General features: G+C 43.7%; 1 protein-coding gene across 1 annotated transcript in view; it reads right to left on the bottom strand.

Annotated features, from left to right (window-relative positions):
- KCNAB1 (potassium voltage-gated channel subfamily A regulatory beta subunit 1) overlaps positions 1-27533 on the bottom strand; it is a 129892-nt gene that overhangs the window by 25065 nt on the left and 77294 nt on the right. Inside the window, exons 7-8 of the mRNA XM_084847331.1 lie at positions 26859-26902; positions 22153-22239 (exon numbers count right to left, since the gene is read on the bottom strand). Of these exons, the coding sequence (XP_084703457.1) occupies positions 22153-22239; positions 26859-26902 (131 nt within the window). The remainder of the gene's footprint in view (positions 1-22152; positions 22240-26858; positions 26903-27533) is intronic.

Below are 27533 nucleotides of genomic sequence, written 5' to 3'. Positions count from 1 at the left end.
TGGATTTCAAGCTTTGTACCTTCAGCAAGTCCTTTCCATACCATGTGTCTGCTGAGGAACTGTGGCACATATACCACTGAACACAGGATTCTGGGGGCATGTTCTGAGGTATGCTCTCAGTTCATGCAAGGTTCCAGCCAGACTTATGGGATTGTCCCATGTCAACTGAGAATGTGACCCATAACACTCAATACTCTCCTGTTGCTGCACATTCTAGGGAAGGATCAGTAATGGAAGGCCAGCTATCTTTCAGGAAAGCTTGTTTGCCATTACGGATTGAAGAACCCCTGATAAGCTTCTGAGGGACATAGGAAGCTGCCTCAGAGGTCAGACAATTTGTCCATCTACAGGACCAGCCAAGACATTCTGCTGCCTGCCACAAAGCAAAGGACAAGATGGCACCCACCCATTCTACATCCAGAAGCTGGATTGGTAGTTGAATCTTACTTCAGTGCTGGTGACAGGACAGAGTACCTTCTACTACACTTGAGGGTAGCAGGCTAGTTTAGAAGGAGCAGGATAGGTTGCATGGTACACACAACTCTGTCATCCATCAGCTCACCACCACTTGCTTACTACTCTTCTGGGCTCCCACTTTCTGCCTGCAATGCAGCAATGTCATTAGGGTACATCATGTGAGCAGAGCAACATATGCATGTGCACAGTGCCACCTGAAGTGCATAGTCTGGGCTGACTGCCTCTCTGCCTGCTTGCTTGGTCAGGGGACTTTCCTGGTGGTTCCATCTGTGGTATGTTGGGAGAAGGCGACTAGATGGAACAGCCAACCCAGCCCAGCCACAAGCAAGCATCACTGCCACCTGGGTGTTGGCTCCAGACAATGGGAATGACTCGGGTGGGGGAGTTGCCTCCAACATCCACTGTATGAGGTGGATGACTCATTCTACCTAGGGTAAGGCCAATCTCAGTACTGTCTTCTCTGACTGGTTGTGGTTCCCAAGGGTCTCAGACAGAAGTATTCCTCATAATCGGCTACTACTTGATCCTTCATCCTTTGAACTGGAGATGTCACGGACTGAACCTGGAACTCTCTGTGTGCAAATCTTGTCCTCTACTACCGTCCAGCACAGTGTGAGAACCACTGTATTGTTTTATCTACCACCTTGTGATGCATGCATGAAATTATTACCAACCCCACAGTATACTCCATCTAGTCCCCTGAACTTTCTATAATTACCTGTTTTACTGGAAACACAAGATTAAAAACAAAGCTATTGGTGACCAGAAGACCTTTCTAAAGTTTTTTTTAAATGATAAACTAAAACAGTAAAGTTTTCCAGTTTCCTAACTGCATTACTTAGTCATCAATCTATTGGTTGACAGCACAGGGGATGATTACATTAGACGCCTCCAGAATTTTTTCGCTGTAGAGTTTATTGCCTCCTCTGCCCCAGCTATTTTTCCCTCACTTATTGTAGCTTCTGGAAATTAACCTCTTTCTGTCCTTTCATAAGATCTTTTGCAGAAATAATAAAAGGCACCTCAACACAGAATTGTGGCAGCTTTTGCTTCTGGCAAGTCTCCTGTGAAGAAAGGGTTGAATACTCTCTTTCTCAAAGCACCACTGCCCAGATTGCCAAAGCAACCACAGGGATCCTAATTGTGGATCTCCCCACATTACCTCTAATTTGAACCAAAGACACAACCCCTGTAGGTGAACAGCCCATTCCACAGCCATTAAATCCCTGGCTCCCATTATGCAACACAGATCAAGGCAAATGCATAGTGAATGATAGACCTATTTTACAGTAATCAAATTTGTGTAACGTATGGACTGGGTCTTCTTTATCATTCCCTGACATTTTCACACTCATCTTAAGAACATAAGTACATAAGAGCCATGCTGAATCAGACCAAGGGTCCCTGTAATCCATCATTCTGTTCACACAGTGGCAAACCAGCTGTTGACCAGGAACTCACAAGCAGGACATGAGTGAAAGAGCACCCTTCTGCCCATGCTCCCCAGCAACTTACTGCCTCTGGTACTGGACATAGCACATAGCCACTGAGACTAGTAGCCACTGATAGCCTTCTCTTCCAGGTATTTATCTAACCCCCCTTTTAAGCCATCCAAGCTGGTGGCCATCACTACATCTTGAGGTAGCAAATTCCATAGTTTAACTATGCGCTGTGTGAAGAAAAACTTCCTTTTATCTGTCCTGAACTTCCCACCAATCAGCTTCATGGGATGACCCCAGATTCCGATATTGTGTGTGAGAGCGAAAAATGTCTCCCTCCACACCATGCACAATCTTATTCCATCTAATGTAGATCTGAAGCACTCTTTGCAGATACTGTGCTACTTCTATGCTCTGTATACAAAACACAAGCTAAGTAAATGTGAAATATAGCTGTTAGCGGCAGCAATATTTTCAGATATCAGTGTGGCAAGCTAAAGGGTTACATGGTTAGGGATGGACAGATGGGCCTCAATTCGGTCTATGTCATTTCACACCTGTGTAGTTAAAAAACAACATCCATGCAAAATTCTTTCAGAAGAAGAAAGGTACTTATGAATTCATGAGGGAGTCCAAAGGCTGCCTGTTAAATCCTGTATTGGTTTTTTTTGGACTGTTTTTTCCCCTAGCAGCTTGGAATTGCTAAAGAATGCAGCTGCTGCTGCCCAGGTTGAAATGGGCCCTTTGCTACATGGGGGCAGCCATCTTTTTTCTGTATGAAGTTCCTGTGCGGAATGGTACATCATGACTTATTGTACCTCCCAGGGGCCCTACTTCAACCTATGTGGCAGCTACTGCCCTTTCTAGCAGCTCTTAAGATGCTAGGGGGAAGAAAAAACACAGTTAAAAGAATAAATTGAACTCGGACTACCTTGTAGGATTTGGGAGGGGTGTGGATTCCGGAATGGACCAAGTTCCATTCCCAAATCAATTGGGTGGCTGTGGATCAGGTGAGTTCGCTCTGGATTGCAGGCCCACACTTCCTTCCACCAACCCTAGCTGTGTTAAACATATGGTTCAAGGGGCCTTGTGTGCGGCCCATAGAGATGGGATGGAGCGGGTGAGAATTTCTCCTAAAAGAAGGCCAAATTCCATTGTTGAGTTCTGTGTCAAACGGAAAACTGTGGTGCCTGCAATACTGGCACCAGTGCTTCTTGTCTCTTGCTGTCTCCATCCTATCCTATTCCAGACCACAAGATGCTGTTCATTTTTCTGAATAATCAAAATCGTAAACTCCGCATCTGGTTGCCGCAGATAATTGTGTCTGTTGCTGCACTTGGTCACAGAAGCTCTTTGGGCTGAAATGTATCATTCAGTCTTAATTGCAAAGCTTTAGTTTGGGGGCGGGCGGAGGAAGAAAGAGAAAAGAAATAAGCTGAAAAGCAGTTTTATCCCATAGGGTTGTAACTTCAGAACTCTGTGTGTGCACAAATGAGCACTTCAGAGTGACATACAGTACACGGGGCACAGTTGCTATGGAAACTCCACATTGTAGGGATGCCAAGGAACTACCTTTGTCGTTCCTAGTAGCCTCAGCCTGATCCTCTGCATGTTGTTCTGGAAATAATTCCCACTAATTACAATGGGACTGACTCCAAAGTAAGAGTACATAAGATTCCAGCCTTATTCTCTGAGCTTCCAATAGGGAAGAAAGCAGTGGCTTTCATTACTAAGTATCCATGCCATAACTGAAAGGAGAAACTAGAGCAGCGATTCCCAACTGGGTGTCCTCCAGAGGTGTTGGACTACTCATTGGGATGATGGGAATTGTAGTAGAGAGATATCCACAAAAGAGAAAGCTAGAAACCAAAGTATATTTTGAAATGTGCAGCTGAAGAAAATGAGTCCCCGCTCTCCGCCCAGTATAAGAAAGGATCCTACAGATAAGAGAGGTCTGAATAAAAAAGAACTGCACTGTAGGGCTTGTTGCCTAAAATAGAGTTTCCCTTAATTTCTAAAATGAGAAGCAAAATTTGAAACTGAAATTTGAAACATTTGTCTTTTGTTTTAACTGGTTTATTATTTATTTTTATTAAAATTAAGGCCCTTCTATAATTTATTTGATAATGAGTTGTATTGTTTTATAGTGTAAGTCACCTTGGGAAGACCACAGTTTTGAAAGGCGGTAAAAAAAATTGAATGAATGAATAAATAAGTTCATTACAACCAAGTGTATCTTTTCTTCCACAGGGAGAAAAGCACCTGGGAGAGGAGGGAGATTTTCAGTTAGCAAAGGTAGAAAGGGAAATGTTAAAAAGCGCCCCCTCCCCAGGTCCCCATCTGAAGGTCAGCCACCTGCACTTATTTTTCATAAATAAATTAAGAAGTTCAGAGGAAGAATCACAGAATTGCCCATCACGTAGTTTGGCCAAACTAGCTAAGACTGGATCATGTCCAGTCCAAGTTACTGTCATTTCCTCCCCCACTTCTTAAAAGCAGTTGTAGGGACCCCCAGATGGGATCTGAACAGCAACACTGGAGCGGGGGAGGTTCAGTCTTTCCTCCACATCATTTTCTTGATAAAGACCTTTCTGCAAAGCTGCTATTTCTCTATCTGCAGAAAATATACAGCTAATTTAGATTTGCCTGAATGATATTGGGGTGGGAGAGGGGATGCTAACCCCTCCCTCAACTAACATCAGTGTCTTGATCCAATTGGGGGGCCCTGAGTGCTTTAAAGTAGAGAGAAACGTCAGGGGATCTAATTATAGATCTCCCACATCTGGTCCAAAGAAAGGAAGTAAAAGAGAATAGGAAGATACTGAAATAAAGAGAAAGTAACAGAGAAAGCCAAATATTGTCTCCCATCTCTCTGCAACTCGGTAGTTTTCCCACAGTGGTCAAATCTATGACCTGGTCAGTCCTCTATTTGAAGGGCTATTCAGTCCAAGTCCAGATTAAAGACAGAGAAGCATCAGAAGGGGGGAGCAGGAGGGGCCTTGAAGTCGCCCAGCACCAGTTAGCCCCTGGACAACAGACTGTGCAGGCACACACAGGTCATCGTGGTCTTCCGCACTATCCGATTCCTATTTCACTTCCCCACTGCTGCATTTCTATTTCAATTACAGTATTATTTCTAAATGTGCATCTATACATATAAAATAGCATATGCAGCTTTTATGCAAATCCATGTCCTTTCTTGTCCTCTTTTTGGGTGATGCATTTCCTCTCTTTGGGGGGAGCCGGGTGTATGCATAAATGGCCACTGTACACATGATCCATCCAGCTGATGAAAAAGTAAAAGGAGCCCAAGGCATATGGAATGTCTTTCAAAGCACACTGTCCTTCTCGTGGGGCACATGAAAGCTTTTGCCCCTTCAGCATCAATAGACCTGGTCTTCCAGAACAGGTATATCACAAAATCAGTATTGCGTGTCCACCGGCTGTGGCTGGGTATCCTTCACATTTCTGAAAATCATATACAAATTACGTCCCTCCTTTTCAAATGACAGAAGCACAGTTACCTCAGGTTTGTCATTACATATTTTCAAAATGGCCTGCAGTGGTGCCATCTCTGCTTTTATGTACTATGGGAAACAGTTACGCCATTTTAATTTTTTTAACCTCTTCTCGTTGCACCGTCATGTCTAAAGTAGTAACCTCAGAAATAATTACAAAGGGTAGATAAAGATATAAACTTTGTAAGCAGCCCTTGTGATTTGCCCCTTACTCCCAAGCACAGTAATGCACATAGCACCATGCACACAACAGGATCTGGCAATTTCTCTTACATATGCCAAGTTGGAATATAAACTACACAAACTTTTTTTAGACTGGAGCTTAAATCCACTAGACACATGACATTGGTGTATCCATCCCCACTCGTTTCCCTATCCTTTTCTCTTTATCCTTTCTAATTTTTCTTTCTCTTATCAAATACAATAAAAAAATCAGTTAATGCTGAAGATATCAAAACCTAATAAAAATGTAAACTTAAAAATAAATAAATCAGGTTTTAAACCAATTCTCACTCTGAGAGCCAAACTACACATTATGCTAATCACATAGCATTTAGCTGAGGCTTTCCTCTATTTTTAACTTTAATGTAAGCAAGTGTGACCCTGATTCAGATTGGGACCACCACACTCCGAGAGGGGGGGTTTGAACCTTCCCCCCATACACATAACCATTTTCCTCCAAAATTCCCCCTTGCAGATTTGGGGTGTTTAAAAAAAACCTCCTACACGGAGGAGGGAGTTTTGCAAGGAAATGGTGTGTATGTGGGGGGAAGATTTAACCCTCCCCTCCCTGAGCATGGTGGTCCCAATCTGAATCAGGGCTGCACACTGCCTGCAATTTTGGGGATAAGGTTCAGCACCTTCGACAGCTCCTTTAGAGTTCTGGCTGGTTCTGACTGAACCCCAGAATAGATTTACAGTCCCACTGAAATCGGAGCAACTGCTCCCCACTCTGGGATTTAATTTCTAGAGACTTTGGGACAAGAAGCCGAACCTTGTTGAATGACAAGTTTAGCAACTCACGCTAAATAGTTTAACAAGGTGTCCCAAAAAGGCGAAAACGGGGACAACAAGAGGGACAGAGATTTACCAGGGAAACAGCCCAGAAAATAAGGACTGATCATCCCTGAGAAATAGGGGCAGTTGAATCGTATGCAAATGTTATTTTCCTGGGCTTCCTTCACACCAGTTGTGACATGTAACATGAATGCTGTAGAAAACGGGTTAACAAAAGTGTCAATTGCAGTTCCATGGATATTTCCCTTACACAATAGAAAATAAGAGCTTGCACACAGGCTCCTTTCCACAGTGCCAGGGAATCACAGCAACAACGCTTTCTGCATGACACTCAGATCACATGAGCTGTCACACAGTAAGAGCATTTCCAAAAGACAGTGGCGCAAGCGGTGTAATTATCACAAACACCATGTTGAGTTCTTTGTATTCTCTTCTGTATCTTCCTAATATAGGAGGGAGAGGATAACTTCCCACAGCTGCTTGCCCTCCTGTCACTCTAGGACATGCACAAAGATGCGTGGTCCCCATTATTCTTCCTTTCCCCAGAAACAGTCTTACATTCCCCCACCCCTACCCCACCCCCACCAATGCACACACTGGCTCCATTTCATATATGAACCTCTCAAAGATGCTCCCAGGGAGCCCTCAGCCATCTCAGTTCGCCTCATGAGTCATAAGGCTCATAAGTCATAATGAGAGGGAGAGTGGGTGGATTCTTCAGGATTCACGATAAATCAAACCTGAAGAATCAAAGGTAAAGGTCTGAGAATCATCAAATGAATGTAGATAACCCCCACCCCACCCCAACTTAAGGATGTTGCTTTTCCTAAAGTAATCAAAACGAAATAGTAAAAATAAGTAAACTAAAGTTCTTGGGTAGGGAGAATTAATTTTCAGAAAATGGAAAAGGAGAAAACAGGGATTATGAATAAACTAGATCTCCATGATGCTTGAGATATAGAGCAGAGGTGAGGAAAGTGTGACCACCCAGGCATTGCTGGACTGCAATTCCCATTAGCCCTAGCCAGCATAGCCAATGGTGAGGGATCATTGGAGTTACAGTCCAACATTTGGAAGGCCACACATTCCCCATCCCTGATGCACGAGGCTTTGCAGGATTTAGAGCACCTGCCCCCCTAAACTGGTGCTCTGCTGGTTTTAGACTACACCTCTCATCATCCATGGCCACAGCCCCATGCTGGCTGGGAATGATGGGAGTTGTAGTCTGTAACATCTGTAGAGAACCAGATTGCGGAATGCTGATCTATGGGATCCTGACACTGTGGTCTGCACTAAGCCAAAAGAAATGGGCACAACCCAGCCACCCCCTTCTCCTATGCAAGTCCAGCTGATGCGCATGGGAAATGTGCTTTACTTTTGCAAAATCTGTATTAATTTTGGTGAGTTTGAAAGGAAAAGAAAATGGAAAGTTGTGGCTTAGGAGATTATGGTTTGGGAGATTTCCATACCATATTGAAAGTTATAGCTTGGGAGAATGAGGTGGCATTGTGGCTTCCAGCATTTCATTTCAATGCTTTTCTTGTTAGATGGTGCCATGGACTCTTTGGCATAGAGGAAGTCATTTCCAGCATTCTGCACATGATCAAGGTACCATTCATTCATTCATTCATTTGTTACATTTATATCCCGCCTTTTCCTCCAAGGAGCCCAAGGTGGCATACATGATTCTCCTCCTCCTCTCCATTTTATTCTCACAAGAACCATATGAGGTAGGTTAGACTGAGAGTCAGCGATTGGCCCAAAGTCACCCAATGATCTTTATGGTCAAGTGGGGACTAGAACTCAGATCTCTTGAGTCGCAGTCCAGCACTCTTAACTGCTACACTGGCTCTCATAGGCCTGCTTATACAGTCAGGGCCAGAAATACTGGAACAAGGATAACTGTTTTGGCAGTTGGCCTCTGTACACCACCAAATTGAAGTTGAAAGGAAACACACCCAGATGGGAGTGAAGTCAGGACTTTCAACTGTAATTCAAGGGGTTTGACAGAAGTGGAGCACTAACCATTCAGGAAGTACAGCCAGTGGCATACCCCCCCCCCCATCATTAGTGGCTCATAAGTAATGGAACAAACCAACATCATTTCAAACTTAAGGGTCGCCTTTAATACCTGGATGAAAATCCTTTGCAGTCAATGACTGCCTGAAGTCTGGAACCCATAGACATGACCAAATGCTGAGTTTCCTGCCTCGAGATGCTTTGCCAGGCCTTTACCGCAGCTGCCTTCAGCTGTCGCTTATTTGTGGGTCTTTCTGCCTTCAGTCTTGTCTTCAGTAAGTGAAAAGCATGTTCTATTGGGTTGAGATCAGGTGACTGACTTGGAACATCCCACTTCTTTGCCTTGAGAAACTCTTGGGTAGCTTTTGCTGTATGTTTTGGGTCATTATCCATCTGCAATATGAAGCGGCGCCCTATCAGTTTGGCAGCATTCGGCTGAATCTGAGCAGAAAGTATAGCCCTATACACTTCAGAATTCATCCTGCTGCTTTTATCAGCAGTCAGGTCATCAAGAAACACCAGTGACCCGGTTCCATTGGCAGCCATACATGCCCATGCCATAACACTGCCTCCACCATGTTTGACAGATGATGTGGTATGCTTTGGATCATGAGCTGTTCCTTTCCTTCTCCATACTTTTCTCTTCCCATCATTCTGGTACAAGTTAATCTTGGTTTCATCAGTCCAAAGAATCTTATTCCAGAACTGGGCAGGCTTTTGTAGGTGTTTGCTGGCAAAGGCTAATCTGGCCTGTCTGTTCTTGAGCGTTATCAGTGGTTTGCACCTTGTTGTGAAGCCTCTGTATTTACATTCATAAAGCCATCTCTTGACTGTAGATGTTGACAATGACATGCCTACCTCCTCAAGAACATTCTTGACCTGGCTAGATGTTGTGAAAGGGTTCCTCTTCACCATGAGCAGCATTCTGCGGTCATCCACTTTAGTTGTCTACCATTGTCTGCCAGGCCTTTTGCTGTTGCTGAGCTTGCCAGTTAATTCCTTCTTTTTCAGGATGTTCCAAACTGTTGTGTTGGCCACTCCCATTGTTTTTGCTATCTCTCTGATGGGTTTATTTTGTTTCCTCAGCCTAATGATGGCCTCCTTCACGTGCATGGACACTTCTTTGGACCTCATGTTGGGAGTTCCAGTGAACAGCTACCAAATGCAAATGTCACACTCAGAACCACCTCCAGGCCTTTTCTCTGCTTGATTGGTCATGGGGTACCCAGGAAACAGGCCACACCTGGCCATGCAGCTGCTTGTCAGCCATTCGTTCCATTACTTATGAGCCACCAATGATGGGTGTGTGTGTATGCCACTGGCTGTCCTTCCTGAATGGTTAGTGCCCCACTTTTGTCAAACACCTTGAATTACAGCTGAAAGTCCTGACTTTGCTCCCATCTGGGTGTGTTTCCTTTCAACTTCAATGTGGTACTGTACAGAGGCCAACTGCCAAAGTAGTTATCCTTGTCCCAATATTTCTGGCCCTGACTGTAGATGCAGGTTTCTTTGCCACTTCCTAAGAGCTTATCCATGTGATAGGATGTTTCTGCACAGCAACTCTCCTTGCTGTGTCCCTGTTATCTGCCAGACAGATGCTCAGGATTGCATAGAAATCTTCCATGCTCATGACTGGTGCCTCCATGAATATCTGATACTGGTATGGATGTTCACATGAATGCAGCCTTGCAGGTTGTCAGTTTGCAGGGTTTGGTTTTAAATCCTGAGCTCTCTTGTTAGCCCTTAGATTGAAGTGCAAAATGTATGTAGGGATGGGAGAACGAGGGATGTTCAAGATCACTAGGATTCTCTGAACATCATCTTGCCGCTCATCTCGCGGTCAATTCCAGTCTGCATTTGCAATTGGTGCTTGCTTTGCATGAATGGGAGATGTGCACAAATTGATCAGGAATCAAATGGAAGATCTGTGCAAATCTCCTGAAATTTGCGTAAATCTCCCGAAATTTGCAAAAATTTCCTAAGTTGCACCAAATTCCTCCATAGTCCAAAGCAGGTCTGATTTTGTCTACTGGGGAGTTTTGCGCAAATTAGGAAATTTGCACAAATTGAACTTGGAATCAGAAACAAGATGAACATGAACACATAGTTGATGATTTGCAAACATTTCTGGTGGGCAAGTGCTGTGCTCACGCTTGGGGCTTCGAAGAGGCCATGCTCAGAAGTTTTGTGAGCAAAACCAAAATTTGCATACATCCCTAAACGTACAATTAGGTACTCCTCACATCCCCACATGGTGAGAAGTCTAGAAGAAGCACTACAGGACTTCATTTTGAATGAGGATACTGATGTCTTATGATGTCTTGGTAATATCTGTTTGCTTGTAGAAGAAGATCCTATAGCAATAGGATCTTCTTCTACAAGCAAACAGATATTACCAAGACACCATAAGACATCAGTATCCTCATTCAAAATGAAGTCCTGTAGGGCTGGGTAATCTGTGGCCTTCCAGATGTTGTTGGACTCCAACTCCCTTCAGCCCCAGCCTGCATGGCCAGTGGTCAGGGATGCTGGGAACTGTCATCCAGCCAGCAACATCTGGAGGGCCAAGGTTCCTCCACCTCTGGCCTATTGGAAGCAAACAGCTGTCCCATTCCTTCATCCTCTCCCTTTGCAATCAACGCACTCCAGGAAACAAAGCTTCAGGCCAAGACTACTTTATTAGTAAACAACTAGCTTCTTTACAAATGCAGGTTCTAGGAAACTCTCAGACTGCATAGAACCAGCTAATCCACACATCTACAAATATCAATAGAGGATACGCAGTTGAAGTTAGAGAAGATACCAGCAGTCTGGGCATGAACTTCACGGCCAGAATAGCCATGCAGGGATGCCCCTCCCTTAGGGTGGCTCCCTCCTATGTTGGCTTCCACAAGTGGCCAACTTGGTGAAGCATCTGAGCCTTGCCTCTAACTTTTCCTGCTTCACTCTTGGATGGACCCTAGCATCCCTCAAGTCATGTCCCTTTCCCTCCTTTCCCTCCAAAACTTGAATTCTCATGGTGGAGGAATGGGGGAGCCATTCAGACTGGGCCATTTGTGTGTCAAGGTCTTAGGAAGAAAGTCTCATCATGGGCTCACTACGGAGGGTGCCTCCCTTTGTTCTTGCTGTTCCCATTCTGATTCTGAATCTGAGCTGCCAGATATCTCCACATGCTCAGATTTATTCCTGACAGCAGCCACCTAAGACCAGGTAGCACAACCAACCGTTTCAGTTTTAACCAACTTCACATGAAAGCTCTCAGTTCTCTGCCCAAATTCAGAGTTGCTACAAAATGTAACCAAACCCCTCTCACCAGTGGAAGGATGTCACACACCTTCCAAAGGCTGGGGAGAAGGATATATCCAGTCACAAGGAACATTAATATCCTTTTGGTAAGTCCCTGAACAGCCATTCATTGCCTGGTGAAAGCCCCATTAAGCATTATTAAGAGATAGCCAAATGCATAATGATACTGACACCGTATTTGTGGATTTTCCATGTGGACCTTCCAAATAATAGTGAGCCAAACACTGTACTAGCTTTAAGGCAACTGATATTTAATAACCGATGTATAAACATTGACAGATACCCAGCAAGGGTTGGGGGTTATCCTTAATTAATAACGTTGTTTACTCACATTGTGCACTTCCAATATTTCGGCCACTACTCATTACAACATAATGGATGCCCTGCGAATACTGACTTTGCCACGCAGCCTTTATTTAACAGTCTATCTTTGCTCTTCTACAAGTTATACACCCACTCTGAATGCCAAGAGAAATAACAGCTTTGCAGTTTTATTATATGTGTTGCTTAGCGGAAGGGTGCAAAGGGACGGTACTGATGCCCTGACAAAATACTGTGAGTTTACCATTGTTCCTCATTGCCATCCATGTGAATACTTCATAACTGTGCAACATAAAAGGTTTCTCTCTGGGATCCAATATTTCTTCAAAGGGTTCCTTTATGCTTTGTCAAAAAATGAGAAGCAAAGAAGTGTGTTAATTTGTGGAACAGCCAATACCACTGCTGGGAAAAGACACGATCACTTAAGAAGGAAGGACCAAGGAGCTGTCCACAAGCGGCAAATGTAACGCATACTTCACTGCTTCCTCCTGCCATGTCTTATAGAACTACACAAGATAGTTCAACAGCAGGAAGCGCTTACCAGGTGGACTATGAAGTGGTCTTGGAGAAAGGAACTGTCCCTAAGGCTGCAATTCCATACCCACTTACCCTAGGAGAATGTAAGCCCCATTAAACACAACAGAACTTACTTCTGAGTAGACATGTATAGGATTGCATAGTCCTTCTCTCTTTGAATTAGCTTTATAGGTTGCCCAGAAGGCTGTTAAAAGTGCTGCCATTCTGCTGGTAATATTTCAACGTCTTCAGTGACTCAAGTGAAAGCACTTAGCCTTCGGCACACAGAAGCGTAAATACTTGTCACTATAACCAAATGGGGGAGCTGCAAAAGTGTGTAGACTATGCTGACAAACATTCCTCCTCAATCATCTGCTCTCGGATGTCTATTTATTATCTCTCCTGAGGATTAATGGGATGAGTCACAGAGGACTTGCGTGTCATTGTACAACAAGGTTTTGCAATTGACTGTACATACATCTGTAAATGCAAACAGGGAGGTAGACTTCAAAAATGTGCTGTAACCTGGTGGATCGGGGGCGGGGGGATGGGGGTGGGGAAATGTGTATGTGGTAGCCCAATGCTATTTGAGTATATAAAAAAAGTGCTCCTCCTCAGGGACAATCATGCATATCTTTATGCACAAGTTAGGTTGCCTGAGCTGTTTGCTAGAAAGTCTATATTTGGGTTCTCACCTGATTGAAGAAATCTTAGCTGATTAGTCATACTTCCTTGGTTTTATATGATATATGCATGTGTGGCAGCAACATCATCTTAGAAAAGGCATAGGAACATAAGAGGAGCTGTGCTGGATCAGACCAAAGTCTTTTCTAGTTCAGCATTCTGTTCCCAGGGTGGAAAACCAGGTGCCCCAATGGGAAGCCCACATGCAGGATGTGAATGCAGCAGTACTCTCCTGGTTGTATATTATGAACAAGATTTTGTGTGGCCCATGAGTCTCCAGGAGTGCAGAAAAAAATGCAGAATGTGCTAAAATCTACTTTCCTGAGACTTTTGAGCAGCCTTCTTGAACACGGTGACCTCCAAGATGTTTTAGACTTCAATTCTCAGCCAGTATGATCAATGGTCAGGAATGCTGGGAGTTGTAGTCCAAAACCAGTGGAGGCTGTTGGCTCTGATTTCGGTGGAGCTGTGAATCCATTCTGGGTTTCAGTCAGAACCAGCCAGAACTCTAAAGGAGCTATCCAAGGTGCTGAATAGGGATGGCATGAGCGTACGGTTGGGCTCAAAGATCGGCTATTTGTTGCTGGCTTGGCCCTTTGGATGCCAGTCCACAGATTCCCACACTTGCTGGACTCGGCACATGCCGAGTCGGGCTAGTGTGTGGGCCCCTGCTCCTTCGCCAAGCCACCATTTTCTGTAAAATGGAGGCTCGGCCTTTTTTTGTAAATAACCATTTATTTATAAAAAAGTGGTTGGACTCAGTGGTCTTATAGGCCCCTTCCAACCCTACTATTCTATGATTCTATGATTTATGCAAATGGCAGGCATAAAGGGCCATTTACACAACATTACAGGCATAAATAGACCATTTATGCCTGTAATGCTATGTAAATGGCCCCTTTATGGCCATCATTTCTGTAAATGGGCATTTATGAAAAAGACTGAGCCACCATTTGTACGTAAAATGGTGGCTTGGCGAGGGAGCGGCCAGCTGGTGGAGGTCGGGTGAGCAGCGCGGGATGGGGTGAGTAACCCCATCCCTAGTGCTGAACCCTATCCCACAAAACAGGTTCAGTAACCTGGGATAGCTCCTTTAGAGTTCTGGCTGGTCCTGACTGAAACCCAGAATGGATTCAAAGCCCCACTGAAATCGGAGCCACCAGCCTCCACTGGCCAAAACGTCTATCAGGAAGGCACCAGATTAGAGATGGCTGCTCTTTATGTTCCTACGAATGTGAAGATTTGCTTTAAAGTCCTTGGGCTGTGCCTGGCAGGGCTGCAGGAATTGGTGGGATTGCTGAATAAGGTTGCAATCCTATACTGTCTCACCTGGGAGTAAGTCCCATTGAACTCAGTGGGACTTACTTCTGAGTAGACATGCACAGAACTGCACTGTAAGATTCTCAATGGTCAGAAGTCAGTGTTTCAGTGCCATGAATCACTCCTTGCCCCAACTGGCAGAATGTTAGAACAAATAATCCAGATAAGCAAAAATATTACAAGAAATTATGCTAATTGACAAAAACGTTAGAACAAATCATACACAAATTAAGGAGTCATTCAAATATTTGAATTATTCAAATATGCATCAATTATACGAGTTGCAGAAAGTGGCTTTTATTTGCAGAATTTGGATTGTCTGTGCACTGAATGCAATTGTAATTTCATTTTTAACAATGCAACTCATACACGCCTGAATTATAAGCTGTTGGACCTGAGGAAGACCAATTAGACACAAAACTCATTTGTTTTGCCCTGGGGATGAGAGGTTCCCGAATCTAGGAGATAGGATGGGACTGCACTCCCTGTTCTGGATGGGGTTGCATTCCCTCTGAAAGATCAGGTCCGTAGTTTGGGGGTATTCCTAGATCTGTCACTGTCGCTGGAAGCCCAAGTGGCCATGACAGCTCGGAGTGCCATTTACCAGCTTTGGCTGGTTTGCCAACTACAGCCTCTCCTGGACAGGAATAGCTTGGCCAAAGTGATACAGGCGCTAGTAACCTCAAGACTGGATTACTGGAACGCACTCTACATGGGGCTGCCCTTAAGGCTGCTCCGGAAGCTGGAGCTAGCGCAGAACACAGCAGGTCGGCTGTTGTCGGGAGCTGCCCCTTTTTCAGCATGTAATTCCTTTGCTGAGGGAACTGCACTGGCTGCCTATTCGCTACCAGGCCAGGTTTAAGATTTTAGTACTAGCGTACAAAGCCCTAAACAACTTGGGACCAGGATACCTGAGAGAGCGCCTTCTCCCTTACCAGCTTGCCCCGTCACTGAGGTCATCGGAGGGCATGTTCCTGGTGGTTCCACATGGACCCATAGCCCGGTTGGAGTCCATCAGGAAAAGAGCCTTCAGCATGATGGCTCCCTTTCTTTGGAGCTCCCTGCCCCTGGAGGTCAGGCAGGCACCAACACTGGGCTGTTTCCGGCACCTCCTGAAAACAGCACTTCTTCCAGGAGGCATTCCTTAATTGACCAGTCACAATTTCTACTGGTATTCTGTTTTAAAAAATAGCATAATTTTAATCTGGTGTTTTAACCTTTCAACCCTTTTACTCTTTTATCTCTTGTGTTCATCGCTCTGAAATCTGTTCTAGATATGGAGCGGTATACAAATGTTGTAAATAATTAGGTCCCCGCATATCTGCTTCTTTCTAATGAAGAGTTTTACGGCACCTGCCTTTTATAGTGCATAGGATGGGTCCCTGCCTGCAACCAGACATCCCACAGGTTGCCAGTTCAAGTCCCTCTGCAGCCTTGAGTCCTGGCAATAGAGAGAACTTCCTCTGATGAATATTGACCAGTCCAATGGATCAGCTTAAATGACAGCAGTGAAAGCAGTGACTTGCACTGCTGGAGCTGATATATTTTCCTCGAGAACAGGGCAGGAACAAGAAGTCCCCATTCCCTTTCTTTAGTATGAGGTTGAATGGGTAGACTCTTAAGCTGGCCATGTGTCCTATGTCCTATTTTGAAGGGCTGTCGGAGGACAGTCCTCTGTTTGAAGGCATCCTCTATTTGAAGGTCTGTCCAGTCCAAGTCTGGCTTAAAGATAACAAATCATTAGAAAAGGGGCCTTGAAGCTGGCCATCCTCATTTAGCACAAGCCAGCAGACTGAACAAGCACATATGCCAGCTGGTCACAGTCTTCCCCATAGTGGGGAGATGTAGCATATTTCTATTTAAATCATAGTAATTATTTCTAAATTGGCATCTATACATATAAATTACCAAAAGCACATTTTATGCAGATCTGCCTTGTCTTCTTTTTTGGTGACACATTTCTTCTTTTTTGGAAATGTGTAAGTAGTCATCCTATGTACTCTTCCATCATCCCTCGTAGCTGTTTTCTGCTTCAAAATGGCCCAGAGCTTATCACTATAGAAGGGGGATGAAGGCTCCCTTTCTCCCTGCCTTGTCAAAGCAGTGAAACACTCCTTGAGCAGTGCAGGATTTTGTCCACTCTTGCAATGTGTGTGTTGGGAGGGAAATCAGAGAATATTTCCTGCCCTTTAAGCTATGCTGCCTTGAATCTTTGATGAGGCACATTTCCAAACCTTGTCTTAAGAAAAATGGGCACTCACAATCCCAAGGCAGAAGCTTACATGGATGCGAAATGCACAAAAAGTAGAAATGGATGTCCTCAAACTATCAGGGACAAAATAAACAAAGCACAGTGTTAACAGCTGCAAGACAGGGGTGTTGGTGCGACTGCTTTGGTCAAAAAAAGCAATAGCAAAGGAGAGTAGCCACACCTGCAACTATTCTTATTGCCTTTGGCTTACTAGAGCTGGGCCTGACTATAGTCCGGTTCGCTCAACATGCCAGGCTTACCATGGGTTGTTTAATCTCCAATGAGCTCTGGTGTGTACTGGGTGCCATTTTTAATATGCAACCCCCAATCGAGGCAATTGGGGGGTTGCCATGTCATATGAACTCGGCCACTATGGGTTATTTGAGGGTTAAACAATCCTCACATAACCCACAATTTGTAGTAGGGTTATGCGAGGGTTGTTTAACTCTCAAATAACCCACAGTGGCTGGGTTCAGATGACACAGCAACTGCCCGATCAGGGCTTGCATATTCAAAATGGTGCCCAGCATGCACCGTGGTTCATCAGGGTGTAATCAACCCATGATGAGCCCAGCGTGTCTGGCAAACCAGGTAAATGTCTGGGCTATCTCCATGGTTCTTGTTTTAATACAGACAGCCAAGAGGAACAGTAATTCAGAAACATGCCTGTACGAAATTGCCAATTACATAAATGTTGCAAGAACCATCTGTGTATATGGACATGTGGTTGTATATGCCGTGACTGCAATCCTGTGTAAAGTTCACTGGCTTAAATCCCACCGAGTTTAATTATTTTTATAGTTATTATTGGACTTCAAGCAGCCCTAACTATGTGCAAGATTGCAGTCCTGTTTTATTTTTCTCTTCATTACAAGTGACGGGACAAAAAGGTTATGTCTCCCTCTAAGATACAAAACATGTTATGATCTGTGACCTCATCAAACGCTGGCAAATTTGCACTAGTCTCCGTCTCCAGCAAAAGTGCTCGACCTTATAACCACAGGGCATTGTCAGTGAGCATCACATCAAAGCAATCTTTCAGAAATTGATATTGGTGTTTGTTCCAATTTACACTAAAGGGCTGTATTGTGCTTTAAAATTACTTACATTGAGATTAATTTACACAGAGCTTAATCTACCTCTAGGAAAAACTGTGCCTGATCTGTGCAGAAAAAACAACAACCATGCCACATGTTATATGTTACAGTTTACACAGTAAAAACAACAAAGAGTCTTGTGGCACCTTAGGGCACAATCCTATGCATGGGTATCTCTACACCAGCCTAAAATCCTGCATTTAAAACGGGGCTTTCTGCTTCCATTTTAAATGCAGGATCACAACGACTCCCTTTTTCACCAGCTTCCTTTCCCGCTCCTTCTCCCTGTATCTGAGTCTTCCATTATCTTTCATTGATCTCTCTCCTCTTCTTGCTGCTTTTCCTCTTTTCACAGAGGGAACTCAAGCGGAACACAACAGGGTAATTTGACAGCTCATTATCTGCGATCTATTTAAAAATGGAACAAAGGGCATTTAGTGCAGGAGACACCTTGGAAGATCATGGTGTCATGTAAAGAGCCCGCAAACTTCCTTGAAGGAGCAATCTCAATCGCAGGATAAAAGCTCCGTGTGAAGAAAGCCCATGTTTAGGCAGAAAAAATTCCTACAACTCCCAGCATTCCCCAGCCAGCATGGAGTTGCAGGATTTTTTTCTGTCTGAACCAGATAGGATTGCACCCTAAAGACTAACATGTTCATTCTGGCATAAGCATTTGTGGGCACTGTCCCCTTCATCAAATGCATGTGTTAACCTCAAATCGGCGGATCTGTAGACACATACGGTGTGAGGGGATGTAAAATGAGTTAACACTTCATGAATCTGATGACATGGGCAGTGTCCATGAAGGCTTATGTCAGTTGTTAGTCTCTTTGTTGTTTTGGCTGCAACAGAGGGCCGATCTACATTGCACCCGCCATTGCAATGAATTCGGTGTCCTGTCGGGTTAAACGCTCTCGCATTAAAATGTGATTATTCACACTCACCCATTTTCCCGGTTGCAGTGCTTCATCGAATGCGTGAGCTTGGTTCACACTCGAGCACTGTGCTGTTTTCCTGTGCGCGCTTGTCTGATCTCGGATGCTAAGTGGGGTTGGCCCCGGTCAGTAGTTGGATGGGCAACTGCCTGGGAATCAGGCTTCCTGCACTGAGCGTGGGGTTGTTCTATCCCTTCAAAGGAGACTAAGTTTTACCCCCTCCTATCACCTGCTCTGGATGTTTTTTTTTTTAAAAAATTAAGGCGTTATCCTCGCAGAATCGAGACTTCTCCACAATGATTTTTTTTCTAATTCAGGCATGATCTTTGAAGATTCAAAGCTTCACAACTTCGACTCTTCGAAGATCATGCCTGAATTAGAAAAAAAAACATTGCGGAGAAGCCCCGATTCTGCGAGGATAACACCTTAATTTTTAAAAGAACATCCAGAGCGGGGGATAGGAGGGGGTAACACTTAGTCTCCTTTGAAGGGATAGAACAACTCCCCGCTCAGTGCAGGAATCTTGATTCCCAGGCGGTTGCCCATCCAACTACTGACCGGGGCCGACCCTGCTTAGCAGCTGAGATCAGACAAGCATGCGCACATCCAGCCCTTTGCTTGTTGCTGAGGAAACAGGGGCTGCTGAGGAAGCTATGCGATCAATAGCCGGAAGAAGACATGGGGCCGTCGAGAGCTGTGATTGGACAGGAGGGAAATACAAACACCACCGTATATGGACAGGCGGGGGAGGGGACTATGACCGGATACTGTAGCAAAGGCGGAAAATCAGAGCACAGTAAGGGGAAGTACCGTGATATTAGGGTATTGAAAGTGGGAGTACGGAAGTGGGAAATTCCGGTTCCAATTCGAGTCAGGTACTGCGTAGTGTGAAAGGCGGGTGGTGAAACCTCATTGGAAGTGAAAAAAAAGCGTTGTGTAGATCCAGCCAGAGTAACATGGCTACCCCTCTGGAAAAAGTTTACACAGTGTTTCTTAAACAGAGATCACTCTCCAGGGAGGAAACGATAATGCATAAAGTGGTTCTAGGAAGTAAATATTCCCATTGGCTTCTGAAAACATCTATGGAATCACAGTAGCTTGGTATGGTATTATTCCAGTGGCAGCCATGGCCCCAGAAAATATGAGCTTTGGTTACAAGCTTTTGGTTTTGCAGAGGTGTTATTAGGTACAATGAAGAGGCTGTTGGCAGCTAAGTCATCTGCATACTGCTTATTGCCTCTAAGTCATATGCACACTGAAGGCAAGGCAGCCATTTTAAAAGCACAGTGTTGTTTACTAATTTGGGGCCCCTTGAATACAGGATATGCCGTCCTTCAATAGATACTTGGCTTGAGATGAATCAAACTGGATTAGACCAATTCCCCATCTCGAGCAGTTTGTATTAGCTCAGCCAATCACTACCAGAGGTTTCACTGCCACAAGTGCAATACAAGATAGACATTTGTCACAGTCGGATGCTGCTGAAAAACCCTCCCCACCAAGAATAATTCCCACCCTGGGGTGGGGAACCTCTTTCAGCCTGAGGGCTGAATTCAGTTTTGGAGAAGCTCTCAGGGGCTGCCTTCCAGTGGTGGGCAGGGCTGCAGGCTAAGGGGATGGGGCCAAATGCAAAAGGGATAGGGCCAAAAAACGAAATACCAGCATATTTTAGCTTAGAGCTCTTACAGCCAGTTTTAAGAGAGGCATTTTAGCCTTTCAGAAGGGGAAAAAACTGCACAAAAGCTGTGAAGCCACCAAATGATTGCTGGTTGGGGGAAAGGAAGTGGGATCAGGGGAAGGTAGCATGGTCATCTGGGAAACCCTAGAGAGCCATAATGGGACCCAGGACAGCTGGATTTGGCCCCCAGGTCTGAAGTTCCTCACCTCTGCCATAACCACTTTACCATTGGGATAATCTGACCATGTTGAATTTCCCACTTCACACAGCAACCAGTAACGGGGATATGATGACACTCAATTTGACTCGAACTACCCCTTTTTTGTTTTCTCATGAGATTTATTTTATTTTGAAATAAGGTTAACAAAATAAAGGCAACAAAAAGAAGAACATACATAATAATAAATCAAAATCACTAAAGAAACAAAGGATTCACTAATTATACATCTTAGTCTATAACTGATATGCTTATGGAACATCTACAACAAAACCGACCTAAGTAGGAGCTCAATATCTAAGCAAAGTAAAAATACAGGCTCTACAACATATAAAAGGAGCGTGCATAAGTGAATCTCATTTTGTGTGTTTGTGTGTATTAATCAGAAAAAAAATACCGGCCACTGTACTTTGTTGGAACTTTATCAGAAGTTTGAAGTGCCTCAGTGTAGGAAATGGATGGAAACCATGGTGTCCTAATATCATTCTTCAAGTTAGATTCCTTGCTCGCTGCACTTGCTGAGTAAGTTTAAACATACTTATAGTCTCCCAAATTGTATTAATCGAAGGTCTTTATGCAGGAATCCAGGATCATTAGGCTCAAAAAGATGAAGAAGCATTGCTTTAGGAGTTACCAGTGGTCTAAACATGAAGAAATTCCTGACATAATCAGCAACCATCTTCCAAAACTCCTGCACTGTAGAGTATTCCCACCAAAGATGAAAGTATGAACCAGTGTGACCACACCCTTTTCAAGAATATTGGCTGTAATTTGGAAGCATTAGGTGAAGCCTTGCAGGAGTAATGTACCACCTATCTGAACTACCTCTGTGGTGAACAGATGTGGAGAAAATATTGCAATATCACATCACACAGTTTTACTTTTCTAGATGCTATGGGGGAGAGAAGAACAAAAGCCATGCAATCTCTGTAACGTCTAGTTTCAGCCTCTGTGTCTGGCTGTGGCCTGTATGCAGACTTGAAGCTGCAAAGAAATGCTGATATCAACTTAAGCCAATTTAAATTTGTTTGACTAAAGTAAAGAAATATTTAAACAGGGGGAGAGAACAGCGTCAAAGGAAATATTTGGAATACTTATAATATTTAGGAATACTTATAATCATAGCCCTGGGGTAAAATACATTCACATTTTCCAAAGTGCAGAGCGTGCGCGCACACACACACACACTTACCGAGAGTGGAAATATTAAACATCCTGAAGATTCAAGATTGAGATGTTTCCCATATCATTTGCCCTAACGGAATACTTAAGGAGAATCATTTTTATATCCTGCCATGATCAGTATATGAGCTAGGGTCAATCAAGCAAAAAAGCTTTTATTAAATCTCTCACTAACCTTCCATCGGGGTGTTATTGTCTGGTCGATTTGCAAAGACAACGTCCACATACTCAAGCTGCAGTCTCTGGAGAGAGGCTTTCAATCCTAGAAGGAAAATCAGAGAGCATTAGAAAGAGTCAAAGGGAGGTGTAAGACACATGACAGGGAGTTTGAATGGCTCAGAACGATCACTGGCCAAAGCTGTCTTTAATGTCCAGCAGACAGAGGTGAAGTTATACTGTCTATTAAAAAGAATCAAAGCATTAATTTATGCAGAATTTGTGGCCCTTCACAAGATTTCTTTTGGTTTAATTACACTGAGATTTGGATTGGACTAGACAAACATTTCTCTACTGTATCCTAGTGTGCCTGTCAAAACACAGTCACAGGGGACAGAGTTCAGAGCACAGATATTGTTTCAGATTACATCTTATCAAAATAATGTCAGAGGGATTTTTTTTTGGCATACCCCTTACTTCCAATAGTTTGCTGCATTGCTATCAGGGCCAGCCCTACCATTAGGCAGAGTGAGGTGGTCGCCTCAGGAGGCAGATGCTGGGAGGTGGCAGCAATGTGTTGGAGGAAAGAGTTGTGTGTGCCATGCAGCCTGCCCTTCACCCCCTAAGCTACCCTGCTGCCTTCCGGTGGGGTGGAGGATGCTGTCCCATGGGCAGTGTTAACGAAAGATCCAGTTGGCTTTTGTACATGGAATGGGAGGGGGCGCTGTCTTGTCCATCTCAGGCAGCAAAGTGTCTTGGGCCAGCCCTGATTGGTATTGTTTCCCATAATTAAGCCCTGCCACTCAGGCAGTCACTAGAACTGAAAATCCAGAAAGGGTGAATCATAGGGTCCGTTATATATTTATGATTCCAACATGGTACAATCCTGAGCAAAACAGATACCAAGCAAGTATTACTAGACTGGCCTTCCCCAATGCGGCGCCTTCCAGATGTGTTGGACTACAACTCCTATCATCCCCAGCTAGCATGGCCAATGGAAGACACCGGTTGGGGAAGGCTACCCTGGAGATTCATCCAGATGGATCAAAGTCAACTGAGAATGTTTCTGAAGTTTGTCCCCTCCTCCAGACCCCATTCCAGATGTTCAGGTTCTGCTTTAATAAATATATTTACTGGAGGGGAATTCAAAATGTGGGATCTGTTTTCCTTCCAGAGCTATTTGCCTGGAAAGTTGCAAACTGGTGGAGAGGGGGAAGGGATTTCTGTTCCTTCTTCTGTCTTTTCCCAGTAAGAACAGACCGAAGTACATTTTTAAAAAAATGGGGAAAAAACCCCACCCCTCTCCTCACTCAAGGCATCTGAAATAATTTTTGGTACAATTTTATGAAAGGAAAAAATACTTTGTAATACTTTAAAAAACTAGAAATGGGATTCTTTGAATCTATTTTTAGCCCTTTGTTACCAATATTTTGAAACCCAGATTTTTTTGGTCAGAATTCAAATGGAGGAAAACTCCTCAGAATACCCACGTGAACTCTGGTACTCACTCCATTTTCTGGCTCACTAATGCTGGAAACAGAACTTCAGATTGGATAGAGCTTGGTCTGATACAGCAGGGAACTGGCCCTTCGAGTGTCTGGAGCGTTTTTTCAACTTTTCACGTATTAATGATTAGCCAACCTACTGTGTGGGGTAAATTTTACCCCAGGTGCAAGTTTTATTGCAGAATTTATGCAGAAGTAGACCCAAAATGTAGTCCTTCTAGGAGAGCTTTTCTAGACCTGCTATTTCTACTTCTGGTTTTGTCACAGAATTGAGATTTGGATCTATACACAGCTTTTCCTTTACTGCCTTTCTGTACTTTCCACTACATAACCTCTAGGTGGCACTGTGTTATAGCAGAATAATACAATTATACTAGTGGGGAACTTGCGCTTTGTTTCAGGAAAAAATATATACTGCATTTTTCCTGCTCCAGACCCCCCCCCCCCAAGTGCTCTTAAAAAACAGAACGCAACTGGAGGATCCCAACATCATCAAAAGCACCTGTCAAAACTGTGAGAGAGGAATGACGAGCACACAATAAAAGCCTGTGCAGAAAAGCCTTTAATCACCTGTATGATAGTAAACAATGTCACCAAATTTCAGCCAATTGCCATTTACAGTTTTCTTTCTGTACACAAAAAGCACCTGGGACAAAAAAAATCCCCTCAAAGCTCAACTGAATTTGGTGTTTGGGTTATTTTTTTTGTCCCAGCCAATGTAATGTGCAGGGGTGAATTTTTACTCCAAAAAACTCACCAGGGAAGCAGAGTTAAGTCCCCATACAATGTTCTTTCTTTCTTGTTTTATTTTTGTGATTTCTCAAACAAACGTACGACAATATATAACATTAATTTTCCCATTTTCTGTCTTTCTTTCCAGATAGAAGATAGATCATTTCAAGGATTTCCCCCAGGGAAAATTATATCCATTCTAAAGAGCCTGCGACAAAAAAAATAACCCAAGAAATCTGTTGTTCTTCCTGCTCTCATTGCTACTGGTCCATTTCCTAGCCCATTGGCTCAGTTTGTGAGCTGGCAAAAGAGAGGGACGGTGGCTCAGTAGCAGGGCAAATGCCAGGTCTCTAGTTCAACATGTGTCACCTCCCGTTCAAATGAGCTCAGGCAAGCGGTGCTGGAAATACTTCTGCCTGAAGCCCTGGCTGGAGAGCTGCAAAAAGTCAGAGAGCGCAGTACTTGGCCCTCCAGTGGTGGGTGGGGGTGAAGGCAAAAGGAGCAGGGCCAAAAATCAAAATGCCAGCATATCTTAACTTAAAGCTTCTTCTGCCAATAGCTGAGGGCCAAACTAAACTTTTGCGTAAGTGCATATAGTGGACCTATGTGTGATAATTTTCTTTACCTTCGTGTAAGCGTGCATGGACCCAATTTGGATGGAGAACATGGTGCACCAGGGCAGGTGGTGGTTAAACCTCCCCCGTTCATCCCCCCCACACAACCAAATTCCCTCTCTGCCTGGGTTGGTAGTTTAAAAGAAGGAAAAAGGCCTCCATTGACTCCAATATATACTTTCTTTCTTCTTTTAACTACCGCATGGTGGGGATTTCAGGGAAAAACAGGTGGGGAGAGGTTTAACCCGCCTCCCCTGCCCCATAGAGTACCGTGATCCCGATTCAAATTACATGCTTAGCTCTACTATGCACAATTACTTGAGCTCCACTATACGCGATTACCTGAAGATTTAGTTTAGCCTTAGGCCTTAGGAAAGGCACTTCATCCTTTTAGAATTGTGTGCGGGATTGCACAAAAAATGAGAAACCACCACATGATTGGTATTTGGGGGAAAGTGGGTGGGGTCAGGGGAGGGTATGTTGCCTTCTGGGGCTCCCTGGAGGTCTGGATTTGGCCTCTGTGCCTGAGGTTCTGCACCCCTGGCTAGATGGAGAAACAGCCTGATAAGGTATAAGGCATATTCCTATGTAAAACCCAAGTCTGAATCCTCTCCTAAGCTTGAACTCAATTATCATCATCATCATTTCTATACCACCCATAGCTGAGGCTTTCTGGGTGGTTTATAAAGGTTAAAACACATTAAACATTAAACTACAGTGAAAAACATTAAAATACAATGTAAAAGTTTAAATACCATTTACATAAAACACACAAACAAACAGTATACGTGAAGACAACATATATCTAAAAACAACATTGAACAATCAGCCATAACCATAAGACAAATCCAGGACTGATTAGAAACTCATCATATGCTGCCAAATGCCTAAGAGATAGGTCTTAACCTGGTGCTGAAAAGATAACAATGTGGGTGCCAGGTGGGTCTCATTGGGGAGATCATTCCACAGCTGAGGGGCCATCACTGAGAAGGCCCGCTCTCTTGTTGCCACCTTCCAAGCCAACCTTGGAGGAGGTACCTGGAGGAGGACCTTGGATGCTGAGCGTAGACTATGGGTAGGTTCATATCGGGAGAGGCACTCTGTTAGGTATTGCAGTTCTGAGCCTTGTAGGGCTTTATAGGTTTAAAACAGCACCATGAATCGAGCTCGGAAGCATATAGGCAGCCAGCGCAAGTGAGCCAGAGTCAGTCTAATATGTTCGGATCTTCTAGTCCCTGTTATTAATCTGGCCGTTGCATTTTGCATGAGCTGCAGAGTCCAATTCTTCATTTGCAGACAGTATAGAAATGTTGCTAGTGTGGCATTGTGGTTAGAGTGCTGGACTGGGATTTGGGAGATTCTAGTCCTCACACAGCCATGAAGCTCAATGGGTGACTTTGGGCCAGTCACTGGCACTCAGCCTAACCTACCTCACAGGTTTGTTGTGAGGATAAAATGGAGAGGAGGAGGACTATATAAACCACCTTGGGCTCCTAGTAAGGGGGAAAAAGGTGGGATATAAATGTAATAAATAAATAAATAACATTATTGATTATGGGTGCTTCCAGACAAGGCTTTTATCATGCCATCACCTGGCCTCATTCACAGAATTTTACGGGGAGTCCAGACACTGCCTTCTTCCATTTGTAACCCTCCTGTGTTTTCCCACTGCTTTCATCTTTGTTCTTACTGCAGAAAATCTGTTCAAGAGAAAAATATCTCACAGTATCTTCTGATTAGTAGCACTAGGAGTCCTCTGTCCAGAAGCACCTTATGATTAGCGGATTATTATAGGATTGTACTGAATGTATGTAAAGTACTTTGAACACTATGAAGCACTCATCATTAATAGTAGTATTCATATTATTACATACCTTCAATAATATGTTTTCTTGAAAGTCCTCTTTCTGTTTCAGCTCTGCAAAGAAAATGGTGCACATATTTTTTCATAATGCATATTATGAGTTGCAAGCAGGATATCTTCTTAACAATAGTCTCACAGGACATTTCAACAATAACAAATACTCTTGTTTAAAGCATGCACGCAGATATATTGGACACATATCCAAAATCAATAGCACATCTTGGTATATCAATACGCTTCTTCTTTTGATTTCTTAAAAGTGCTCATTTTGACTTTAGGAATAATTTACTACTACTAAACAAATGGTTAGGTTACACTCAGTGCTCAGGTTTGCAGAATTCATAGCTAGCCAGCTCCATCGTTACACAGGTCAGGAGAATAAAGAACTGGAACTGACAGGCACGGCTGGAATGGATTCTCATATCGACTGGTCAGAGCAGGCTCAGAGCAGGCTCCCTAAGTGGCTTAGATGCCTTCAAAACTCAAACAATGAAACTTCCCACTTGTACAGAACATACGGCAAAAAACGTCTACTAGAAATAACATCGAAGTAAATAGCAATATCAACAACAAAAAAACCATTTATATGTATATATAGTCTGACATCAGCTTAGGATGTGTGTATCCACACATTTGTGAAACCAACAATCCTAAAACTATTGGTTTAAAATACAGTAAAATTTGC

Source organism: Heloderma suspectum, chromosome 3, assembly GCF_057233095.1.
Source record: "Heloderma suspectum isolate Gila_16-S chromosome 3, 16-S_ref, whole genome shotgun sequence".
Taxonomy (NCBI): domain Eukaryota; kingdom Metazoa; phylum Chordata; class Lepidosauria; order Squamata; family Helodermatidae; genus Heloderma; species Heloderma suspectum.
The sequence above is the reverse complement of the archived record's forward strand: the minus strand, read 5'-3'. Positions and strand labels throughout refer to the sequence as shown.